The following is a 25,130-nucleotide window of genomic DNA, read 5'->3' on the forward strand; positions in this document are numbered from 1 at the left end:
CTGAACAATTTCAAGCCTGACTGACAGGAGTGAGCTTAATGAAAGACCTAATGACATAGGATACGTCAAAGCTTAACAAAACGAAAAAATGACAGCGTACTATGCTAAGCTATGCTTAGCACAAGCACCTCGACAGAGAAAGTCTGACCACAAAACATAGAGACTGACAAAGACAGATGCAGCTTTATTTTTGCGTGTAAACACCTATAAAACTAAATATTGAAGATTTCCATCCATGATTAAAACAGCTGCATTTCCTGTTCCAATCAACACAATTTATAAATGATTGTATTGTGACTATGTATTCTATTTAGTAGAAGAATAGTACATTTTCCTAATTAGGCCCCACTGAATAATTCTTAACCTTTGTGCTGACTAGTATCATTACACCAAAGTTTAAGTTCTCCATTCACATGTCTTGACTCGTGTGTCTGGTTTTCTGACAGATTACAGAAACAATTTAAGACTCGAAGTGTAAATAAATAAAATAGTCCTGCCCTTGTGACTCAAACTAAATTCTGGTTCTGATGTTATTTTATTGTTCACATTCACATGTTCTGGAGATAAAAAAAATAATAATAATAAAACCAATGAAAAAACACTTGACATCAAAAATAAAGACGCCCTGAGGACAGGTGTGATCGATCCTAAGAGGTTTATTGAGTCATGACTAAGCTGCTGTCGTCACTGGTGTGACTCTGCCCAGACAAGCTCAGCTAGACGCACAACAGAGCAGACCTGCGAAAACCTTCCAGCTTAAAGCTTTACCTAAAGAAAAGATTCTGCGTTTAATCCAGCTTCTTAGATCTCGGATAGTTTAGGAAGTTTTGAAAACCCTTCAGTGCAAACCTTCAATTAAAGTCTGGGGAATGGTATGATCTGATTCCTGTGAACGCTAGTACTGACATCTAACAAAGAGGAAGATCAGAGAGACAGACGCAGGAGGTGGGCAGGTGTACAGAGAAAGAGATGTTGTAGAGGAAATGATGACCGGACAAAAGCACAAACGGATGAGGCCATAACGACGGATGAGTGTGTAAGCTGAGAGCTGCAGGGGGGGGGGGGAGCGGCGCTGGAGTCCAGCAGAGGATCTGATATCTGAGACGATGGAACAAGAGGACACACAACACCGGTCTGGAAGCAAACTGTACCGAACGGTGCGACCCCGCCACCGCTGCTGCGCGGTGACAGCAACCAGGAGGTCATCAGCCCGCTCTAATATCAGAAAGGCTCGCTGCTCTAGCTTTATTTAGCTGCTATTTTTGGGAGAGGAAACGAGAAATGTTTCGGCTGCGCCTTCCCCAGTCCGCTTTACACACGAAACACTCATCAATACGCTGGCTTCTGTATATAATCACGGCAGCAAAAGAAGAACTCTTCAAGTCATGCAGCGGCATTTCTTTCTGATATCTGATCACTTTCTCCATTTACTGGTAGAAATGCAATAAAGACTTTGCAGCGCTGCCAATAAATCACCAGATAAGAGCTTTAAAAGCTTTAAATATTGATATCAGCATATGGCCCATACGCAGAGCATAATTTAAAACATGTATAATTAAACAATAATATATATTTTAAACTTGTTAAACAACAACTAATTTAACACATTAATCTTGATTTTGATAGCAAAGATACAAGGTGCTCAACACGTAAAGGGAATACGTAACCAAGAGTCATTGGTATTCAAAGTTCATCTATATATCTATGTATTTATCAATCTGATCTTGTGGTGAACTACTACTTGTAATCTATTGTGACTCTCAGCCTGTATATCAAACTATCAAACCGTTTTTATTCCATATAAAGCAAAGCTCATTAAGCCTACGGTTGATGATAATTCAAAATATTTCAAGTGGATGCAGCAGCGCTCCATTCAATCATTCAAATGTCTTTTTTTTTTTTTAATACACTACCAAAAAAATAAAAAAAATAAAAAACTTTTCGTCTTCTAAAACAACGAATAATATAAGAAATGAGAAGCGTCTTACCTTTTTCTGGTACCACACCACAGCATCTTTTACTTTGGAAGCCATTTACATTTCCCTTCTCCCCGTCTAGGGCATCTTAGGCTGGAAACACAGAGCGAGGGAGAGAAAAAGAGAGCAGCGTGAGTGACGGAGTAATGAGGTGAGCGAGAGAGGGCAAATGAGGTCTATACCTGGCAGGCAGGTGTGTCTTAACAACAGACGAAGGAGACTGGGAGGGGAATCTACGCACAAATGCGAGCTCACAGGTGTCCTCGTATTTTTTTTTCTTTTTTAAAAAAAGAGGCTTGGTGAGATTGTATCTAATCAAAACCCCCACATCAAGTCAGAACCCACAAGCGGCTCTTTGAAGCGCATGAACACGCATACGAAAACATGCATGTGCTGATTCACTCGTCCATTAGTAATAAGCGTAGTCACTTTTAACACGTTGTTTCCCTTAACACCCAGTTTACAACATAAACAAACCTGGCGTCTTAAGAATAATTATTACTTTGGCCGTGGAGAGTAGACCTGAATCATGTTCGCACAGACACGCACACTTCCCTGGCTTGCAGTGGTTTGGGTGTGTATAATCGGAAAGACTGGCTCACGACCACGTACGAGCGCACACACCCAGTTCAAATTTACAAGCGCCAATGGAAGGATGTGCTGTTGTCAGACACAGCCTACACAATGGTGCTCATAACAATGAGGAGACAATGTCCATTAACTAAGTGCATAGCTTAGCATAAAGACTTGAAACAGATCGTGATGGCTAGCTTAGCAAAACCCTTCAAAACAATACCAGTAAATGAATTATGGTCTCATATCTCATTTGTTTAATGTGTAATAAAACAAAACTGTAACAGCAAATGTTTGAAGGTTTTATGGCCAATAAGCAATTGAGCAGAAATGTCCAGGTACTGCTTTGAGATTAAAGGCTGAATAAAATAGTTTTAAGCAAAGTAACTCCTTACATTCAGAGCTGCATATATACAAAGAATGTCTAATCAACCAAAAAGATTTTGCGACCACTCTGCAGTACCTCTGCAGACCCCCTAGGGGTCACGGACCCCCTGTTGAAGACCTATGTTATAAATTATACAACAAACTTCATTTAGTCTGAAATTAAGTCAGCAAAGACAGAAAAATATAGAGTGTAATATCTTCAGATGTCTTTACATCTCAATCCAAAACTAAATATATTCAATTTAAAACAATACAATAGCAGCCACATAAGGTTATACGTTTTTGGTTCTACTCAAGGAAATAAACTGTCCAACTTATAAGTCGATTGTATTTATTTAATCTGTAATTAATGGGAGGTGTAGCCAATGCACCACCGTGATCATTTGCACTGGCCCAGCTGTATGTCAGTGTCGCACTCAGTGTGTTATTACAGTAACAAGTAAGCAGTTGAAACAGGATCGCAACACGATGGAAGTGTTTGTTGTGGTTAGAAGAGAGTTCTACTGGATTCGCTTCAACAGACCTGAGCGTAAAAGTTATTTGACTCTGGGAATAATAAGACACGCTGTGTCTGAAGCTTTACTAATGTGACAATTCAAGCACTGTTGATGTCAAAACGTGGCGTGTTAGTTGTTTAACTGCGGCGGCCATTAGTGAGTCAATCACTTCAAGAAGACACCTTTTTACCGGCAGACTGTCTGCATTTAGCCACTCTTCTTCCCCCTTCTCTCTCAGCCCCTCTTCCTTCCTTCTCTCTCTGTGTCGCTTCTGTTTCTCTGTTATGCAAGTGCAGCGTTGTCCTGCTGCGTGAGTGGGAGTGATGGATGGCAGCGACTCAGAAGGCAAGATTTTAATCTTTGGCTTCATCCGTTTAAGAGGATATAAGTTAATTAAATCAAAATATTACTGGAAACATGTTTGGTTTTAGTCTTTCTAAAGTTTTAATTCTCAGTGAGCTCTTGTGTCACTCTCACAAACTGTGGCTACTTCTAAACCTGCTGCTGCCTTTGAGACATTATCTGACGTTTTATGGCCATCTGCACTCAGCGACACAAGTTACCTTCAAGAAACGAGGGATCACAGCGCAGCTCCACAGCTTATCTGCCAAGTAGCAAACCACAACATATAGAGTGTGATAAATGCACCACTTCAAACGGGAGTGTTTGCGCGAGTGGCTGCGTCGAACTCCTTTAGGTTGAAAGTCGAGGTGGAGAGAGTTCACGCTCGCTTTGCCGAGAATGTGAAGTTCAAAAGCAGGAAGTGGAGAAAATATTCAAAACCACCAGCTGACTAATACACAAAGCTGAAAGAACGCAGTCTTGCTACGTGCACGCTGCAACTTGCAGATGTGTGGATTTATGTGCAATACTGAGAGCCAAAAGTGAGTGTGTATGTGTGTGTTTTCACCCCGATACCAAATGACATTTTTAGCAACAGGAAGTTATTGTTTTTTTCCTTTTTCTCGCCATTATCTATAGTTGCGATCATTACACCTCCCACCTCCCTCCACCCTATCCTTGACATATATCATACACTTGTATGTACAAACAGATAAATGCATATGTCACCATGAACTTAAAGAAAGAAAACAAGATAGAAGGGAAAGCGTGCACGCTTAAAATGTAAACGTAGAGACGGAGGAGGAGGTGTTGATATAAAGATATGACGGCTAAATATAAGTGAACGGATGAATGTGCATGTATAGAGCATATGAAGGGTGATCTCTCGTTTAAAGACATTAGTGGAAGACAGTTCTACGCTCGAATTTCTGTTCCAAAGGACCGACTCTGGCACTTTAACACATAAAAAGGCCAGAAAGTGATCTGCGCTCCAACAACATCAAGCTCCAAATGTAAAAATGTTTACACATGCTTATTTTGTGGGAGGAAAAACAGGCAGTCCTTTGTTTGAGGGCTGCAATGGTTATTTTCATTCATATCAATTAATGTGTCAAGAGGGAGAGAGATATGATGAAAAACAGACCAAGAAGCCATAAAGTCTGTATCTCTTTTAGTATTTCTGGCCATTTAAGAGCCCGCTGGGAAAGATGCGAATCAGTTGCGATGCATAATGTTTGCTCACAATGTATGTGAATTAACAACCATGTAACTATGTGTTCATGTGTTTAAATGGTCGCTCGGTATGAATGCAGGGTGAATATAAATTCCCTTTTTACAAAGCAGACATGATGACAGTCACAGCAGCAGCAAAGCGCAGGTGAATTAATGATGGCTCAGTCCATTAGGAGTTGCAGTGAGCCATGACACTGAGCTGAAGTAGCATATACAAAAGCAAGACGTTCCTGAAGTTGAAAGCAGCCATAATTAATGCGTCTGTCCTTTTTCTCCACTGCAACATATCCACTGTGGAAAAAGGGCTATGAAAGGATTTTTCTTAGTGTTTATTGCATTGAAAACCATATGAGACGCACCGATCAGCCAGAAAACACAAATGGTGGATAACATTGATCCTCTCTTTTCAGTGCTATGTTCTGTTGGGAAACCTTCAGCCTCAGCACGTAGATGTTCCCTTACTCATGTAGCCCCTACCTCAACGTCAATGCTGACCAGATACCCTTATCCTATGGCAGCAATGCAAACTGACAACCAGCAGCCTACCACTCCATGGAAAGCAGTTCAGAAACAGCTAAAAAAAAAAAAAAAAAAAATATCCTGAAAATTAGGCTGAGGCAACCCGGCCTCCAAAGTCACCAGACGCTAAACTGATCGAATATCTCCAGGATGCGCTGAGAAAAAGGCCGAACCACAGACGCTCCTCCCTAAAGCATACCGACACCACGGGACATGTCAGAAGGCCCGTTCCTACTCTACTCCAGAGGCACCATATAAGCAAGCTGGTTTTAATGTTGTGGCTGACTGGAATACAACAGCGTAACAATACAGAATGTTTATAGTGTGTTTTGATTTGATTAATTTTGTCAAAGGTGAGAGAACTGAGACAAAGGCACAGACAGGAAAGTAACATATTCACACTAAAAACTAAACTAAAACCTGAGAAAAGCTGAAAATACTCTTATTGTAAGTAGAAGAGGACATTTATGTGCAATAAACAATTATTATTAGCATTAATATTGATAAAATCTTATGCGTCTTAAACTCAAAAACCCGTTAATACCCATCAGAATTTTGGTCACGAGCCACCTAAATGAAAATCAACGGACGACGTCTCACTATTAAACTCTTACAATGAGTGTGGATGTATCATTTAATCATTTATCCACCAGACGGCTTCCACATGAGGAACCATATTCAAGATTTTCTGTTGTTTATCCTTCAGTCTAGCTTGGACTAAGCTGCAGTGGTGAAAGGTTAATCCTAAGATCTTCATAGTACTGTTTGTTTCATTTTTTTCCCCTTTAAGGACAACTTCACATGCACATTAACAGACACTGAAATTTCTACAGTTCGATGAGTTGCATTGGTTCAGCATGACATAAACCTCATTTTTTGTCCTTATATGTTTGAGTAATAACAATTACCAGGGTAACCAAACAGAAGAAAACCAGACATTTACCCAGACAGACAAAGTGAAAGACTGAAAGCCCATCATCAGTAAAGTTGGATGCAAACAAAGTGTTTTTCACTCGCCTCGCCTTAAGACCATAAATCCTCCCTATGCAAAGACAGTGATAAGAAAAACAGGCAGATCCTCCCTGTTTAAAGCCTTGAAAACCCATCATCATACCTCGGTGTGATGCCAACATCAATTCAAACACATTATCAGACACAAAAACACCCACAGAGATGCATATTACCGTCTAACACAGCAACTAAACACACAGGATTAGGCGCAGGCTGCTGGCTTATTACGCTGGAAAACATAACAAGAAGAAATAACTCTTTCCCAACGTACTTATTTTTTCCAAAACCGCACAAGTTTTGTGTTCCCAAAATACACAGCGGTTTCCTGGAGGGTATTTAAGGCACAGCGTCCAAGCAACAGACACACATGTAGCAATTATTCTTATATAGTAACAAGCAGCAGTGATTCAGTGGTGATTTCCTACAATTAAATTTATGATGATCCATCTAATAAATCAATAAGAACGAGAGCTCGTTTAAGTTTTCACTGTAACTCCGGTAGCAGCGAAGCCTGATTTAGCGAGTTAACTTCGTTCATAACCCATTACAAAGCTCTCGAAGAATTTAACGACTTCAACAACAACTGCACACGCACGCGCGCGCACACACACACACACAATGTCGGCAGCCACGAGGCCTCGCCAAGTCTGTCTGACCAGTGGTGTCTGAACTGACCCATTTACAAAGAGTTAGACAGTGTGTATTATGTAGGCCGCAGATTATATGAGGGCTCTTGTGCTCAGGACATGAGCAGGAAATGGCTGAGTGTAATTAGCTGTATGTCTCTAGCAGTTGTTTGGATGTAAACATGAACGAGAAACAAGGTAATTTTGACTGTCAGCGAGTTAGAATAAGAAGTAGAGAGCATTTAAGAACATAAGGACGTGTGACCACACAGTAATCCATCTTTTTAATGCATGTGGGTGATCCACAGAAACACAGACACATTAACTTCCTATAAGGAACTGATGGCATGATCAAGATGATGGCAAGATGCAACTGCCACCTACAAACTGTCTGTTATATTTCCTGTGTTACATTGATTTCTATAAAAGTAAAGTAAAAGATTTGTGTCACAATGTGCCCCTAATAGTTAACTCTTCCTCCCTGAAAATGGCAAATAGCAGTAACCCTAACCCTAAGGCTGACCCTGACCCTAACCCTAAGGCTGACCCTGACCCTAACCCTAAGGCTGACCCCAACCCTAACCCTAAGGCTGACCCTAACCCTAAGGCTGACCCTAACCCTAACCCTAAGGCTGACCCCAATCCTAACCCTAAGGCTGACCCCAATCCTAACCCTAAGGCTGACCCTAACCCTAACCCTAAGGCTGACCCCAATCCTAACCCTAAGGCTGACCCTAACCCTAACCCTAAGGCTGATCCCAATCCTAACCCTAAGGCTGACCCCAATCCTAACCCTAAGGCTGACCCTAACCCTAACCCTAAGGCTGACCCTAACCCTAACCCTAAGGCTGACCCCAATCCTAACCCTAAGGCTGACCCTAACCCTAACCCTAAGGCTGACCCCAATCCTAACCCTAAGGCTGACCCTAACCCTAACCCTAAGGCTGACCCCAATCCTAACCCTAAGGCTGACCCTAATCCTAACCGTCAGCAGAATTCAAGATCTGGAAACACACTAACACCATTCAGGAATCCAGAACAGTTCATTCCCATTTTGTTTTGTAAGATGATCCTCCTAGGGGGTCCTTCTTGTGGTTCCTCATATGAAAAATCCAACCACAGACTTTTAGGCAATGTGGGTATTGAAGTGATCAGCTCTGGCCGCCTGGAGGAAATCTTCTTCATGGAAGGTGTCTCCCTCGTCTAGACTGTTCCTTCAAATGCTTCTTCTTTTTTTTTTTAGCTAGGTCTTTCCATGAAATGTTGTCTACATGGAACTTCTTTATAACTTCGTTGGTAAAGCAATAAAACATGCAGAAACCAAAACACAAAATTACCATATCTAAGTAAGTGCCAAGAATTAGGGCGTGGTGACTATGAATGCGTGTCTAATGTAAAGCCGGTTTGTGTCTTGTCTACATGTATTATGAGGCCACTTTTTTTAATTAATACTTTAAAAAAAACAACAACATTTTACGCAATTGGTTAAGCCGCCTGTTATCCTTTGACTTTTTAATTCGACACCTCCCAGCTACTCCCTTTCACGCTCGCTCTTAAAGTCTCACATTATCGCTGATTAGATATCTTTTACTACGGGGGCTGGCTTCCAATAAGCGCTCACATTTTGCACTTGGTTCCAAGTTGTTAAAGCGCCTCGTTTGCAATTCTCAGACTCCCAACGAGTCTCTTATTGAATCTGCTCTCTCTCTCTGCTTTATTAGAAATGGACAATTAAGTAGTTGAAGAGCTAAATGTGTTATCCAGCTTCAGCTTATGTTCTCCATCAAGACTAGTTACTTTAGAGATTTGATTGTGTGATATTTTCTACACATGGTTTAAAAGAGACACGCCATCTCAGCTGAATTAATAAATTCAGATAAGTACTGGTAAAGATGTGTGGTCCCAGACAAATAAGGTAAATGAATCCCAATTACAAGGGAGGAGTTAATCAGAAAAAGACCTTGAAATGTTGAGAGGAAAATGCAGTGTAAAGATTAACCAACGTGCAATAGGACACTGATCCAGAAGTCACTGATTAGTATAAGAGCATTTTTCTGGTTACACACTGAAAGTATGAGAACATTTTTTTTGTGTGTCTCATGTTCAGCAGAGCACAAACAAACTAATGAAGGTCAGTTGATGCTTCCTAAACCTTGTGATGTGTAACTGTATACATTCCTGAAGACCTCCATCTGACATGGTGGTTACACAGTGAAATGAGTCATGTTACGCTCAACGAGACGAGAGCTTATGGAGAACGATATCTGATCTGCGTCTACGACAAAATGAAAATACATTCTTTTGCTTGTTTATCCGTGATTAAGTAAAAGAAACGTGATCTCATTCATCAGATAGCATCTGTCAGAAAGGTTTACAGGAAATCCCTCTGTAACACTCCCTTGTAAACAAATCAGTGGGGATCCTAATAAAACTACAGGTCAAAAACATATCCGTCTAATGCAAATTGACAGCGAGTGCTGTGTGTCTTCGGGACCGTCTAATGAAACATGAGCACGAGTGGAGACCTCCTTCACGAGTCTGGTAACTCGTGATGTGTAACACTAACCGCTCCATCTCTAACAAGGGCTGCTCCATTTTTCATGACAGCGGCGCGCACCCCTCCGAGCCGGGTGAGGAGCACGTGAATGTGTTTGTTTGCATGCCCACAGGAAATATGAGGTCGCTTAATCTACGACAAAGGGTTGAAGGTGTCGGTGGGACTGGAGACATGAGGAGGTCGGGGGGGGGGGTCATGTTTTTCATCATGTAGGGTGATTCCCTGACAATCTCAAGTGACACCTACACTTGACCTGTGCAGGGCTTGATCAGGTAGCACCACACATTACAGTTAGTAAATTATTAACTGCAATTTAGATTGGAGTTACCGGCCCAAGCAAAATACCACTGTGGAGAAGAGGTGGGCGATATGGGCAAAAATAAAATTCTGTTAACATTTCAAAGGATATTATTGTTATTATTTGTCTTTACAAAAAAAAAAAAAAAAATGTGTGTGGTTCATTTGCAAGTGGTGGAACAGATTTGGCATTTATCTTGCAAATAAGGTTATTTGGGCTGATGTTAGTCTGGTCAAAACCAAATTCAGGCTAGTGAGGTAGACCAATGACTCGCCACTAAATCATCTGCTGTAGTCGTTGCTGAGACCAGAGATTCCTGCACATTTCCTCCTTTCCATACAGATTATCTATCATCCATGTGTTTTGTTGCTGCCGCCAACACTGCATGTGGAAGATCATGTTATCGTCACATGGCCGCTAATTGGCTTCTCAGGCACAAATTTGGCAAATGAGGACTTTCACGTTTATTTTCTTTGGGATATTTTCAATACTCGATAATGGAAAAGTGCACATCGTCATAGCAACATTTACGATACTATCGTAGATGATATATATATATATTGTGCACCTCTACTGTGAAGCTGGAAAATCTGTCAGACAGACACCTTTTCATTAGCAGGTAGCAGGAAGGCTAGGAAGACAGGAAGAGCTACAAAGAGAGAGACCAACTTGGGAGAGCTTAATATGTTCGTTTGTTTGTTCAGTTGATAAACTCCCAAATAAGTCCCCTAATTAAAAATTAACTACCCCAGAAGAACCCACCAGTTATTAAGTAAGGCACAACAAGTAATGATGTTATGATGAAGCATGAATCAGATTTCAATTTCACCTGCCCGTTTCTCAAGCTAGCTCAAAACGCAGCGGTTATAATTTACGTAGCAAACCCCAGACGACCTTCTTTCCTTAAACATCTGCGCTGACTTTTTAACCCAGTTCGAGAACTAAGCTTCACTAATCTAAGTAGATCCGTGTGAAAGAAGGTCAAGATATTTTAAATAACCCACCGTAAAGGCTTAGACACAATGTGAAAGCCTGCTTTGTTTTGAAAATTCAGTAAAAACTACAAACACATCAGAATATGTAGCGAAAGAGCTTTATCTCTCTGCATTTAGAGATGATAAGGAATAGTCGCATAGAAAACTGTGTTTGTGGCTATTTGTCAAGCAGGAAACCGGTGACCACAGTTGAACTGAAACAACCTATAAACACATGCACACTACTGCTGCTGACTGACTTCAGAGTCCAGTCTGCACACACAAGCTCGAAAAAAAAAAAAAAAGTCCTGTGTGCTTCTTGGGTACAACTGAAGGAGGAAGTATGTCTTTTTTTTCACATTCTCACATTTTTCCATCTGTCTTTTGCTTTCAGACATGAACGGTGCTCACAGACTGCTGCTGTCGCTCGCTCTATATATGTGTGTGTCTGTGTGTAAGCAGCTGACGCCCTTCACAGCAACACAACAAGGGATGCTGTAGCATTCAGCAGACAAAAAAAAACAGTCTGTGTGTAGTTTTGTTGGTTGGTGTGGTGTGTGTGTGTGTGTGGGGGCGGCCGTCGACTAGTAAACACAAAACTCACCTCTGGTCCGGCCGTGCAGCTAACTGGTGTGTTGTCCTCGCAGCCAAAATACGGCAGGGGCTGGACGTCTGGGAAACAGGAGGACAGAGAGGGAGTTCAGACTGTGTTTGTGATCTGGGACGGTCGCATTCAAATCGAATCAACTTTATTTGCTCACGCTGCGTCTCTGGCTCTCGTGCAGCCGTTCAGGAAAGAGAAGCTTGTTTTTGTGTGTAAAAAGAGTTTCTAGTGTTTCAAGTCATGTAATGAAAGGAAGGAAAACTTTGGAAATGTAAAGAGGCGGTTACCAAATGTGATTTGTCTCAACTTTGAGGCAATGTGAGGCACTTATGCTGTTGGCTGACACTGAGGATTTCCCAAATGTTTACCACAAAGAAACACTGACTTTTGGTGCCATTGCCCTTTTTAGGGTGGAACTAATTATTATCTTCAAATACAATACGTGTTCTTTTATTTGATGCCTGGACTTGTTTTTCTGCTTCCGTGTCGCAGTGCATTTTAGGGCATTGATTCATATTTTGAACTGGAAGGGAACAAGCCCATCCATCAAGTCTGGGCAGGCGGTTTATAAACAGTGAAATGCTGCCTTGCGTTGCCTCGAGTCCTCATCTGAGTTTCCATGTAAAATAATTGAACACGAGGCGCAAAATGCTGTCATACATTGCGTCGTACCCGGCTACAAGGCTACACGTAAAGGCCATCATTTAAACAACCATTGGAGGCCGAGCACACGTTGGATAAACTGACTGGCGGCATTTCATTAACGAAGGTTTAATGTCCTTCCAGTAAATTCTGTTGGACACTTGTCTGCAGCTTCTGGTCTCTGCCTGCTTGTCCCCTTTAAAGTTCATCTCAATTAACCGTATTAACACAATCCACTTAATTCTTCTGCAGTGGGGCTAAGCTGGTAATACACACTAACTTGCCAAAATATTAGGCACACAAGTGAAAAGGGATGCATGCCAATTTAACTGTCCTGCACTAAATCTTAGCTTCCTTGAGGTATTCGGTTTGAGTTTAAAATAACTGAGACAGCTGTTAACTCAGCTTCATTTTGGAGGCTGTGGTTTGTAGTACTATTGAACTGTGTTGTGTTCCTATTATTTTGACAAACTACATCCTCCAAAATGACACAGTTGAACTACCACCTTTCTTACACTGTTTCAATATAAACTGAACTTTTTAACAGGCATGAAGCTAAGATTTAGTGCAAGACTGTTAACTACTGAACTGGCAAGTGAATATACATTTACAACATTTCCCTTTGGATTTTCTGCTCTGAGTTAATCCTGCAGCGCTATATTTCTATGAATTATATCGCTGCCCTGTAGGCAATCCTGCAGCTCTAACATTAGATGATAAACCATCCTTGTGTGTGATGTAACTACAATGCAGCTGATGATGTAACCAGCTCTGCAGGCAGATTCAAGCCACACGACACAAAAAAGCATCGTCTCAGAGCTCCGCAAAAGAGGCAGAAAGAAACGGAGGCAACATGAGCCACGAAGAACGATGGCGACACTAGAGCACATCCACAGAAAGCAAACACCGTAACGCAGTGATTGACATCCAGCTGACTGACAAGCACTGCTAACCCGCCAGAGGATTAATCACTGCACTCGAGGCACATGCTCTGCGCCGTCCCATCCACGGTGCGTGTAGGTGCAGGTGTGAGTTAGTACCAGGAATCCCAAAGTGTGTACGCCGGCAGGGTGTAACACAACACAGACCTCGTACATAAATCACCGACAGCTTCTGTCAACAAGCAACAAACATACTGCCGCTCTGCAAAATTTTGCAAAGTGTTCTGAGAACCACAGCTTCCTGCAGCGAGTTGCTGTCGAACCCAAGTGCCCGGCTCAACGGCACCACGTCATATCACGTTATAAGTGAATCAAGGCTTCCTGATATAGCGCAAACAATCTTTTTTTTTTTTAATGTATAGCTGCTTTATCATTGGCTGCACGTACAGCAATCAGGCATAACATTATGACCACTGGCTGGAGAAGCAAATAATATCGACAATCTTGTGACAATGTAAAGTTCAGCGGGTACAATTTTGGACGTGTACCGCCCACCTAGACCAGACCAGGCACCACAACCCCATAGCATCGACACTCCTTGATGGCAGCAACAATCTCCAGCAGCCTGATACAGGAACACACTCAAAAAACATGACGAACATCACAAGGTGTCGACCTGGCTCCAATTTCACTAGACCCCAAATTCTGATGATCGGATGATCCACAGAGACCCCTCCCCTAGGACTTAAATGCCCCCACCAACAACATCCTGTTGCCAGACAAGGCCCACGTCCACTCTCCGATGACTCACAACTGTTTTGGAGGCACAAGGGAAAACTACACAATATTAGGAAGGCAGTCATAATGCTATGCCAGGTCTTTTTTTTTTTTTGTTAGCCTTTGATGGCTTTATTTTGACAGATCTTAGTGGAGAAAGACAGGAGATGATGGGGTGACGGAGAGGGGAAGCCACGCAGCAAAGGGTCCAGGCTACGCCTCCTCAGTAAATACTGAAGCCCAGTTTATGGGACACTCGCTCAGTCAGATCAGCTGTAACGACACCTTTTACAAGAATCCAAAGTATCATTCGCTGCGTGCATTATGAAACATCAAACAAGTGCAACCAGGTAATTGTAATGAATTCAACAGAACAAACTGACTGGAGGACTATTGATTCATTGTTACATAACAATAATATTTAAAAAAGGAATGTCCTTACATTACTTTGCCACGACACATGTCTAAACGGCATTAACATGATGAAGGGGAAGGTTTCTGCCTCTGTCATTGTTTCATAACAAGGTATCCCACTCGAGGTATTTTGATCTGCGTCTGTTTTTTTTCTGACCAATAAGAAATCCATATTTTTTGAGAACAAAAACCAGGGAAACGCTTTGAAGAGCCTGTGAAGTGAGGAAGATTAATTCAGAGGTCAAAGTACGAGTGCAGATTAAAATTAGGGTGACAGTGGCAGTGACGGACAAGACATAGAAAACATGTTGGATAACCAGACGGTCTGGCAAACCGTGAGCCTGCGACAGCTTGTCCTCGGTGACTCAACATAGGTAAAGGAAATCAAACCGATTACAGAGAAGAGTTAGTGATTAAGAATAGTGGTTTAAAACTGAGATTGGGAGTTGGTTAAAAGGTAAAGGTCATATGGCGAGAAAGCTTTGGACAACTGAATATAAATAACTCAGAAATAACTGTTCATTGTGCACAGAGCAACAGTGGCACAGAAAAAACCTTTACAAATACAGTAACACCGTTAAATGGATGTGTGCTGCGTTCAATGACACATGTAACTGTATCATGTTTTAGATTTGTATTACATTTGTTTATTATGACTTTGTCCACATTAACTATGCAAAGGTTAAGTGACACGAAAAGGAATAGTTTCCAGATAACGGATATTAGATAATTTTTTTTTTATATAGCAAAACAGGTTAAGTGAAGTCATTTTTAAAGCCGTGTAGTAAATATTAGTGTGCTATACTCCAAAAAAGGACACGACGTGTGCACCGCTACAAATCACCTCGATGAAAGCAGCTAATTTTAAGCCAGCTGACATGCAGTTGGAAGTTGTTTTCAAGGTTCAGTTTTCAAACACACGCACAAGCCAGTCCACCCATGAGTCCACCTCTTTCTGCTGCTGGCTAATGGCATGCTAAGTAGTTAGCTAAACCACCGGCAGCCACAAAGAGTCCACGCAGTGAAACCCTGATTGCTGCTACCACGCAATCCCTCCACTCTCACCTTCTTGGCTGCAGCGGCTTGCTCCGAGTCCCCAGCACACAGCTGAACTTTAAACTCGTGATTTACGGTGGACTGAATTAGCCAGCCGTGTCCATTGTCTGGGAGAGATGCTGCTCGGTGTCCGCTCGCCGATGTTTGAAGCTTTAGCGTTTTTCCTTTTCTGTCGCTCACTGTAAAAATACTACTTCGGCGGGTCACCGTAAAGCACCGCGTAAACGCGCATTCGCATTTTAAGCTAATAAACGTTACTGGCGGTTAGTGCAGGGGAAATGAGAGCGGAGGGAGGGGCGGGGGGGTGTTTCGCCCAAATAAACAAATTAAAAGCGGGGAAAACAACACGACACAAGCTCGCCCTTTTTGGGAGCAGCACCGTGCATACTTTATAACTACAACCCCCCAAAATGTAAAGAGCTTTACTTACCTCTAGTGGACGTTAAAAAGCACTACAGGAAACGGCTGCAACAACTTTGCGCTTTTACATCAACTATACGGTTATACCAAAATGATTGACGTCGACGTAAACCAAATGAGGACCGACTGACTTCCGGGGTAGGCGGGGCGAGTACGGATAACGGACCAGAAATCCTCATCGTCTCATTATCCTCCTTAATTTAACCGACACGACTATTGATAAATATGTGACTTTTTATTAGAAATACTACTCGGATATTAATGCGTGTTGCACAGAGAGAAGAGGATGCTGGAGACTGAAATAGACTGATGTAAGAGAGATGTTGTCAACCAACCGATGAGCAAGATGCTGATGTACTGTAAACGCTAGCTGTCGGTGCTAACTAAGATAACAATGAATGAGAAATAATAATATTTATAGGTTCCGGATGATACGAGAGAAATGTTTGATAATGGTGCCATAGCTGGCATGCGGCCATTAGAAGCTATTCTAACCCTTTTGCTCGCATTTGTCTTGCTTAAATAGCAAACATCCCTTATAATGTTGAGTGTCTTTCTACCCTCTTGTTTATTTGTGTCTGATCCATGTTTTTGTCTCCAGCTTCTCGTCGTCCTGATCTGTGTCTTCAGTCAGTGAGATGTCTCTGGCTCAGAGGGTTTTGTTAACCTGGGTCTTCACCCTGGTTTTTCTCATCATGCTAGTGCTCAAACTGGATGGAAAGGTAACAACTTTTTTAACAATATTGACCACCAGTTTGGTTAAAGTTTTGTCTCTGACATGACAGCATTGTTAAAAATCATAATATATCATCTCCTCATGCATCATCATCTTCTCCATCTCCTTCCTCCAGGTGCAGTGGAACTGGTTCCTCATCTTCCTCCCGGTCTGGGTCTTTGATGGCATCCTCATCCTCATGCTTGCCATCAAGATGGCCGGCCGTTGCAAACCCGGGTACGACCCGCGTAACGGCTCGCCGGACCTGCGCCTGCGCACCTGGTACCTGACGGCCATGCTGCTCAAGCTGGGCTTCTGCCTGACGCTGTGCGCCAAGCTGGAAAAGCTGGCCGACCTGAAGCTGACGTTTGTGTGCATACCGCTGTGGACCATGCTGCTGGGGGCACTGGTGGAACTGGGCCTGAATATTTTCCCTGAAAGGAGAGAGGCTTAACCACATTAAGACCTCGGCAGGAACGACTGCGCCACTGATAAAACATGTAAAAAATGTAATTCCGGGGATGACTGTGGCACAAATAAGAATCTGGTCATCGCTCAGTTGTTAATTTGGGAAAAAAAAGTTACTTGATGTAAAAATGAGAAACAGTTCAGAACTCAGTGGACTGTGCAGAGCTGGGACTCTGCAAAAAAAAAAAAAAAGGTTCATATAAAATAGCTTAAAAATAAGGCTCTATTTTGTATGGGAGCAGCTGCATCAGTGTGAAGACAACACTGGAAAAGCATCCTCTGTTGTGTGGTTTCGCATTTAAGATGTCCAGTATTGTTCTCCAGTGTTTATTTTTATTGTATATGAGCGACCGCAGCTGTGGGAGGGAGGAAGTGAACGGCGAACTTTGACTTCCTGCACTTAATCTTGACAAATGCTTACAGAGTGTAATTTTTTTCCTTCTCATTCCTGATCGTGCGCAGAGTAGCTTGCGAGTTATTATTTTTAAAACTGCTAATCGCAACAAAAGTTAAGCTGCAAGCTGCAACGTATAAATAGATCACTTAGGGAGCAGAACATCTGATATCCTCTTCTCCACAGGGTAAAAATCTGCCTTGTACAATGTCTCTTTTGTTCGAAGTAAATCGTCCGGCTTTTATCCCGCGTCTGCACTGAGACCCAAGTCCACGGTCAATGAGACAAAACCCTTGTCGTGTATTGTACTCTGTGACTTGATTGTTAATTTAATCACATTCCTAAAGAATATTTTCTACCGGTAGTATTGTATTAAGTTTTTCCCTGAGTGAAATTTATTTTGTGCCACTGGTTGTCTCAGATGCGTCTTTTGCACTACATTGAAAAATAGCGTGATATGAGATGTGAGCATGCATGTGTTGTAATAATAAACCTTCATTTATACACTGTTGGGGGGGGAGTTTGTCTCCACTGTTCATAAAATGCAAGCGCAAATTCGCATTTTAAGTGTTTCCAGATTTGAGGATTAGTTGCAGACTGTACAAAGCAAAATGTTGTGGGTTGGGAAAATCCCTCTGGGACGAGACCTGAAATGAACTGTGAAGCAGCTAAAGAGAAAAGAGCAGTGTGCGTGTCTTTTCCAGGACACTATAACTGGCAATTATATAATGACCCATCTGCAACAAAAGAATGTGAATGTGCCGTTTTTCTCTTTGCATTTGTAACTGAATTGCTTGGATCTTTGTTCGCCTCTGCTTTGGAGCAATTAAAACTCGGGATTTAGACTTTTCATGGACAGATCGGAGAACTATCCACGACAGTTTGGGTCGCAATGGACGACTGAACGCTGAGGGGGAGGCGGAGTGCAGATACGGAGTAATCCCGTTTCTAGTTGATCAATTTAAATGAAACGTACGTGTTGTACGTTTGTGCTGCGAACTATATCCAAAATAATAACACCTTTCCTAAGGTTAAATATTAAAAAGCTGACATTTTGAAGTGATGTAATCGGATACGTCACAGGGTTGGTTGGATCACCCTGAGCGCAGTTGGAAAACACACTGCTCCATTTCCCCTTCAACCTCCCGAATATTTTATTTGGTGTGCATTTTTAATTTCTCCAAAGTATTTGGGATTAGTAGGACCTAAGAAGGAAGTAATAGTTATTGAAAAAAACAAACAAACAAAAAAAAGCGATGTCCTCATATGTGGACACTGGGATTATTTCATTATTCGCTACCACTAGATGGCAGACTAAAAGGTCCACAGATGAGGACAACAGGTTTAAATGAAGCAGAATAAGCTGCAATAAAACCTAAAACATAATGTCCCCATATGAGGACTCAGGAGGTTAATTCTCCCAGAGAACTCCCTGGTGTGATCTCAGTGCACTGTTTCAAGCTTTATCCCAGCATTTAGAGATTTACTGTAATTTGGGATCATTGTGACCTGCTGCAGAGAAAGGAAAATTCCTTGAGATTTAATGATTTCACCTAATAAGTTACTACCCATGTTGTTAAAGATTTTATCTTAACAAAACCAAATATATATATTTAGGTAATATGGGGAAATGCCAAGAGCAATTATCATAATGTAATTTTTTGGGAACAGAAACTACCGAGTTCTCCCCGTAATTCATTCCACTGATAATCAAATCAGCAGCCACGTGAATACAGTCATTCACGGCGAGGATTTCTCCTCCAATAAAATAATTTCTTTGTCTCCGCTCCAGCTTCCTGCCTCGCCCCCATTCCCATGCTGCAAAGGTCAGGCCGAGCTCCGCCAGCAGGGAAGGATGAGAAGGGAGGGAAAAGGCTGTTCAGAGTTGTATCTGACCCGACACGCTGAATTACCGGGCTGCTGCTGTGTTGTCTGCTCAGATCTGGTCTGTTAAAACTGCTGAGCTCATTGCTGCAGACTGCAGTGAGGGGGTGGCTCGCATAACAGCAAAACAAAGACAGAAAACACAGCAGGTAAACGGCACACTGGGCCGAGGAGGAGGAGGAATAGTTTTATAAATAAGAAAGGACTGGAAAGTCTTCAGCCTTGAAAACACAGAGGTGCACTGCAGTGTGTCAAAGTACTGCTTGTAGGATAAACAGCGTTGCAATATGGTGATTAATCTTCAGAGTAATAGTTAACAAAGTAACGCGGCCTCCTCATATGGGAACATTAAGTTTTAGGTTTTATTCCAGCTTATTTTGCTTCATTTAAACCCGGTGTCCTCATTAGTGGACACTTCAGTCTGCCATCTAGTGGTAGCAAAAGGTCAATATACTAGTCGGCACTGACGTGAATAACATTGTACAGAGAATCACAGGAAAAAAGTGGACAAGGATTAAAACCCCCTCAAATTCTACGGTTAAAACTTATTTATGCTTATTTTATTTATTTATTTATTCTTATTAGCGTTTCTGGTTTGATATTTAAAATTTAACAAATTTTATCAATAGTAACGAGCTTCAGCGTCACTAATCAGCAAGTACTCGTTTGAGGACGTTGGGACTTAATTGTTCACAATGCTAGTTTTGCTCAGTCACGTTCAGGTATTAAAATAAACAGTTTTATATTTTTGTCCCACATTAGTGACTTTATTACAATATAAATATTGAAATAATCTCGGTGTCCACATATGAGGACATTTTTTTCCTTCCAAAAACTACTACTTCCTGTTCAAATATGATGCTTAGTTTTCTTTCCTTTTACTAATCCCAAATACCTTGGAGAAATTAAAAATCTATACCTAACAAAAGTGTCTCTGTTGATAATATCTTCATTGTATAAAGTGTGTCTGCCTGCTTGTGCTCTGCCACCTACTGTCGATTGGAGGAAAAGTGTCAAACAGACGAGAATGTAAATGGTGAGTTTATAAGTTACCAGCCTGCAAATCAACACATGCACATTTTGAACCATCAGACAAATAAGAATCAGTTCTGACTCCACCCATTAACATACGGCGAACCTTTTATTAGCTAGGCTCATATTTAAAGTAGAAACCACACTACAAGTTGTTTTTTCCTCTTTACAAAACGTCTTATGTACACTACAGTGCTGACAGTTGAAAATAACAACAAAAAAGGAAACTCGAGATAAATAAACTCTGTGAAAACACCACAAGCCCCTGAAGACTTTTTCTTCTGTTTTCAAACATTATCTTTGTCACATTTGTACAAAAAATATATGAGTTCCTGTCGTGTGTGTGAGTTTTTTTTTTTTTGTAACATCTAAAACCCAGAAGCATAAAAAGAGCTGCAGAGAGCGCCTTACAACTGATATCAAGTGCTTAATTATCACCTCCTTCTCCCCAGAGCCACACAGTCCAGAGTTCTGTCTCTGAAAAAAGGAGTCATTTGAGGCAAACTGATAAAAAAAAAAAAAGCTAAGGCGTTATCTTTCTTTTCCAACTTTTTTTTTTTTTTTTTTTTTTTTTAGGCTTGTGGTGAGACGAATTGAGAAAAATACAACCCTGCTTTTAGGATATCATTCCACTGAGCCATCCTAGCTTCAACCGCAGATATCTGGAGAGGTTTCAGCAGTTTTTCAGACACCAAATTTAAGGCTGTGCTCTCATTTTTCCAGTGAGAACTTAAAACTCCTTGCGAGAGGTGCAGAACTCTTTCGCTGTATGTCTCTGGACCTTTTAGCAGTTCACAGTTAAGGACAGGCACTGGGGAAATGTCGTGGGCTACATTAGCAAGTGGGCTGTACTCCAATATTGACAGTAAAATCACAAGAAAAGAAAAAAAACAACTAAGCTCCACACATGTGGGATATGCACTGAGACGGAAGAGTTTTGACTCCTCTTGAGAAACATATACTCTTCATATCTGCTGCTCAAAAATGAACTTTCAATAATTTATTGTACTTTTAAAAGCCGGGGGGGTCCGTCCCCCGTTGATAAATAAAACCTTTTATAGACAGGTCGCTCCACACTGTAGAGAAACTGGACTTCAGGTTAATAGATAAATAGTGCTTTGGGAGTGAGCTCTCAACAGTGTACCAGCTGTTTTCAAAGTGTCTTAAAGCATGTGTCAATAAAGAATAATAATAATAATAATAATAATGATAAAGAAAAAAAAGGTGAAGAAGTCGTAGAAGTCTTGGAAGAACCTGAAATTTCCCTGTCGATAATCTGACATAAACTGGGATTAACTACTCAGGATGAGCATCGACCGGTTCAATTCATCGATATCATTAGCCTTCATGCTTATCGACTCGTTTCCTGCTGAATCTTTACGTCTTTACGTCACATCGTGAAGACGCGATGGCGGAAAGACAGAAACGTTCCCAAGTGTGGCTTCACTTCACCAGGAAGGACTGTAACAGCGAAACGTGCAACTTATACACCGCCGTGATTTCAAACACGGGGCGGAAACAGCACCGACATTTGAAGTATCTGCTGACGAGGCACGTATTAAATACCGAAAGTGTCATGTGTTCCGACGATCTCCGGTCAACAACTGCGGCTATCGCTAAGTTTCAGCAGAGCGGTGCTAGTGAGGATCCAGTGACCAATTTCCTATTTGTTTACTTACACAAGCTCTTATCTCTCGTTATCTCTGTTGTTTACACGAAACCACAAAACGCTTCCTTTTTCCAAACCAAAACTCACAGGAGGATCGATAAGCAGAATCGGTATCAATCAAATCTTATCGATGCCCATCCCTTTTAAGTCTCTCGCCTGTATTTACACAGACGCTGTATATCCATTAAAAGATGCCCTAAAGAGTCTTGACCTAATCTGTGATATTGCTTTTAATCCTGTTGTCCAGATGATGGCAAACTTTTAATCTGCCGTGCTGCCTTGTTTACCTAGAGCTGTGTACTATCCATTAAAACCAATGGATCAGGACTTCAGTATATCTGTGAATGAATGTGTGTTTTCCTGAGACTCTGGAGGTCTGGCTGACGAGCAAGTGTTTCCAAATTGAGAAAATCCCGGTAACAGAGCCTAAAATAAAAGCCCCAGCAAAGAGCTCTGCCTCTGGTGACGACGACAACAGGTACAAGACGCCCTCAATACTTTAAAGTGTGACTCTTAACGGATGACTGGTTATTTAGTAGCACTGACAAACTCAAAAAACATTCTTGTCCGTCAATATAACACTGGAACACATTAGTTAAGCTCCCTCCTCGTTGGTTTTGTATCAAGTGCTGTCGTCATATCAATAACAAGAAAACGCAGCTGTCTGTCTGCAGATTATTGCAGAGCATTATTGCTCAAAATACAATACTAGGGACAACTCCTGTGATAAATTGTAACGATAGAGTGCAGAAGAGGAAATGTAGTAATACATATTACAACAATACGCCACTGTATCGTCTAATATCATCGTGTGAGCCATCGATATTCCAGAAACAGTCTTGGGCACAGAGAACATACTAGAAAAAAAGCCACAAAAATGGAAGCATTAGCTGCAAGGTTCACAAAAAGGCCACTCCTCGTGACCTTTTTAAATATAAATATCTGACAGAAATGTTCGTCCTACATCTGACGGCTCACGGATAATCTGATATTCATGCTCACTTCAAAAAAACAAAAACAAAAAAAACCCCCAAAACACTGGACCAGACCAGCAGTTTGGCAAACTGCGGAGCTCATTTTAACCACGAGCCTCGATAATCTCTTCTGGTGCATCCTTCAAAAATGTAGTTTTGAAACCTGTGCACGGCCAAACACCTCGGTACAATCTGAGCCTGTTGAGTCCAGCGGGTCTGGGACGTAACGAGTCCGGCTTTGCTTAATAAACTATGATACTGTGTCCATAACCAATATGCACCACCGTCGTTATTTCCTTTTTTTTTACATCGTTTTACAACAACACAACCAAAATAAAACCCTGTACACACAGTACAGTTATTTAAAAAGCACTATGTACAAAAAACTACTATAAAATCTGCCTTTGCTCCTCTTCATGCTTCGGAGGAGGGGAGAGGATGGAAGGGGAAGGCTGAGGAGGAGGTGGAAGAGGAGGGGGAGGAGGGGGAGGCGGTGAGGAGGAAGGAGGAGGAGGTGGGTGAGGGAACGACTGCGAGGTGAGGGGGTGCTGAACCTGCAGAGGTGCTGATGTTTGGTATTGTGGCTGCAGGGGGTAAGAGCCGGGCGTCTGTGAGAGGAAGGGCTGAGAGGCGAGGAAGGGGGGAGGGCTGAATCCCGGGTGCTGATGGGGGAAGAAGGTTTTGGCAAACTGGTGCGGGTGAGAAAGGTGAGGAGGGAGGGACGTGCAGCCGGCGGGCGCCGCGTTTGGTTGAGGTTGGAAATACGTCTGGGGCTGTGTGGTGATGCCGGGTTGGTGCATGTGGACCGAGTGAGGCGGCGCGCTCTGGCCGAGGAAAGAGTTTAGTGTTTGAGTGGGGAGGACGGGAGGTCTGTGGGGGAGGTGGGAGTGGGGCAGCAGAGGCGAGAAAGAGGGAGGGAGGATGTGAGGGAGGGTAGGAGGAGGAGGAGGAGGAGGGGGGAGGTGATGGTGGGGCGCGTATTGCTGCCTGTAAAGTCCTTGCCTCGTGGCGTCCTGCGGCGGACGTGTTGGCAAATCCACAGGTGTCCTGGAGTCAGAGTCCGACCAAAGAGTCCATGTCTCTGGTAGTGTTTGTGTCCGCGTGTCGGCCACCGTGTGCGTCCGTGTGTCCGCTTGGGAGGCATGTGTTTGTACGTCCACGGCAAGCGGCGCCTGATTTTCTGACTGCGTCCGTGGGACTGAGGAGACATCCGTCTTCAGGTGGAGAGAGTCTTTATCCTCGGGTTGATCCGACTGGGACGAGGGAGGTGACGAGAGAGTGGAGAGGTGAGGGTCGGCTGCAGGTTTGAGAGTAGACGGGGATGAAGGCGTGGACAAAACAGTAGTAGAAGAAGAAGAGGTAGAGGGTGGATGGGGGGCCATAGAAGAAGAAGAAGAGTGCAAAGAGGTAACAGCAGATCCTGGTGAAGATGTTGAAGAGGTGGAAGACTTAGAAAAGGGTGGAGAAGGAGATGACTTGGGAGCTGAGGAGGAAGAGGAACTGGAAGACATAGTTCTGTTGTCCGAGTGGTGATGATGGTGTTTTGATGTTGCTTTTGGTTTTGAGTCCTGATGATGAGGGTGAGAGGCAGGAGGCGGCGGAGAAAGAGGCGAAGGTGATTTATTCTTGCAGGGCGAAGGAGGAGGAGCTTCTTCCTTCGGCTGTTTGTGTTTTCCGTCTCCTTTTGTCCTTTGCGTCGCGGCCTCTCCGTCTCCGTCTCCGGCGCGGTCCGAGTCCACCGAGAGAGTCGGGTGAGATAAAGGAGGTGGATGCGGAGGTCGATCATCCTCTTCCTCTTTTTTGGCATTCGTCCTGTTTACCGCCACACCCACCTCCTCTTCCTCCTCCTTAATCATCTCCTTCACTGCTTTCTTTTCCCTCCCCTCCCCTTCCTCATTTCTCACGTCTTTCTCCTTCAACTCCTCTTCCTCCTCTTCCTTTCCTTCTGGTTGGTGGTACTGCTGTAGGCGGACATGCCACGCCAGGCTGCAGACGGCGGACACGGTCTTGAACTGGTGGACCACATTGCGGGGGATGAAGTAGATGTCATCGTGGCACAGGCGGATGCGGGCGTAACGAATGCCCTCCCGTCGCAGCTGGTTTAGTTTGGCATCATCCACCCACTGCACGCACTATAAAAAGAGAGGACGAAAGGCTTCAGAAAGAGGAAACGAAGGCAAATCATCGCCGTTCCATTGTTTTCATAG

The 25,130-nt window shown here is 42.6% G+C and overlaps 3 protein-coding genes across 6 annotated transcripts in view; 1 reads left to right on the plus strand and 2 right to left on the minus strand.

The window, feature by feature from the left end:
- LOC124999892 (protein PHTF2-like) overlaps positions 1 to 15,584 on the minus strand; it is a 35,274-nt gene extending 19,690 nt beyond the window's left edge. For 2 of the 3 annotated variants that reach the window (XM_047575110.1, XM_047575108.1), the window contains exons 1-3: positions 15,377 to 15,584; positions 11,598 to 11,665; positions 1,989 to 2,069 (exon numbers count right to left, since the gene is read on the minus strand). In XM_047575110.1, coding sequence (XP_047431066.1) covers positions 1,989 to 2,033 — 45 coding nt within the window. In that variant the 5' untranslated portion in view covers positions 2,034 to 2,069; positions 11,598 to 11,665; positions 15,377 to 15,584. The remainder of the gene's footprint in view (positions 1 to 1,988; positions 2,070 to 11,597; positions 11,666 to 15,376) is intronic. The other variant, XM_047575109.1, reaches the window with a different exon arrangement.
- Positions 13,627 to 17,875, plus strand: LOC124999893 (transmembrane protein 60-like). 2 transcript variants are annotated; one of them, XM_047575112.1, is made up of 3 exons: positions 13,627 to 14,247; positions 16,389 to 16,509; positions 16,639 to 17,875. In XM_047575112.1, exons 2-3 carry the CDS (start codon positions 16,426 to 16,428, stop codon positions 16,954 to 16,956), a joined length of 402 nt encoding a protein of 133 aa, XP_047431068.1. In that variant the 5' UTR covers positions 13,627 to 14,247; positions 16,389 to 16,425; the 3' UTR covers positions 16,957 to 17,875. The 2 variants fall into 2 exon arrangements, with proteins under 2 accessions (XP_047431068.1, XP_047431067.1); XM_047575111.1 differs by lacking the exon at positions 13,627 to 14,247 and adding an exon at positions 15,837 to 16,098.
- A 2,495-nt stretch (positions 17,876 to 20,370) lies between these two features.
- The window catches only part of LOC125000226 (lysine-specific demethylase RSBN1L-like), a 32,033-nt gene continuing 27,273 nt past the window's right edge, over positions 20,371 to 25,130 (minus strand). The window contains exon 9 of the mRNA XM_047575637.1: positions 20,371 to 25,055. Coding sequence (XP_047431593.1) covers positions 23,313 to 25,055 — 1,743 coding nt within the window. The 3' untranslated portion in view covers positions 20,371 to 23,312. The remainder of the gene's footprint in view (positions 25,056 to 25,130) is intronic.

Source organism: Mugil cephalus, chromosome 22 (genome assembly GCF_022458985.1).
Source record: "Mugil cephalus isolate CIBA_MC_2020 chromosome 22, CIBA_Mcephalus_1.1, whole genome shotgun sequence".
Taxonomy (NCBI): Eukaryota; Metazoa; Chordata; class Actinopteri; order Mugiliformes; family Mugilidae; genus Mugil; species Mugil cephalus.

Coding starts and splice junctions, on each gene's coding strand:
- LOC124999893 (XM_047575112.1), top strand. CDS start 16,426: ATGTCTCTGGCTCAGAGGGTTTTGTTAACCTGGGTCTTCACCCTGGTT. Junction 16,510..16,638: donor TGCTCAAACTGGATGGAAAG/GTAACAACTTTT, acceptor TCCTTCCTCCAG/GTGCAGTGGAACTGGTTCCT.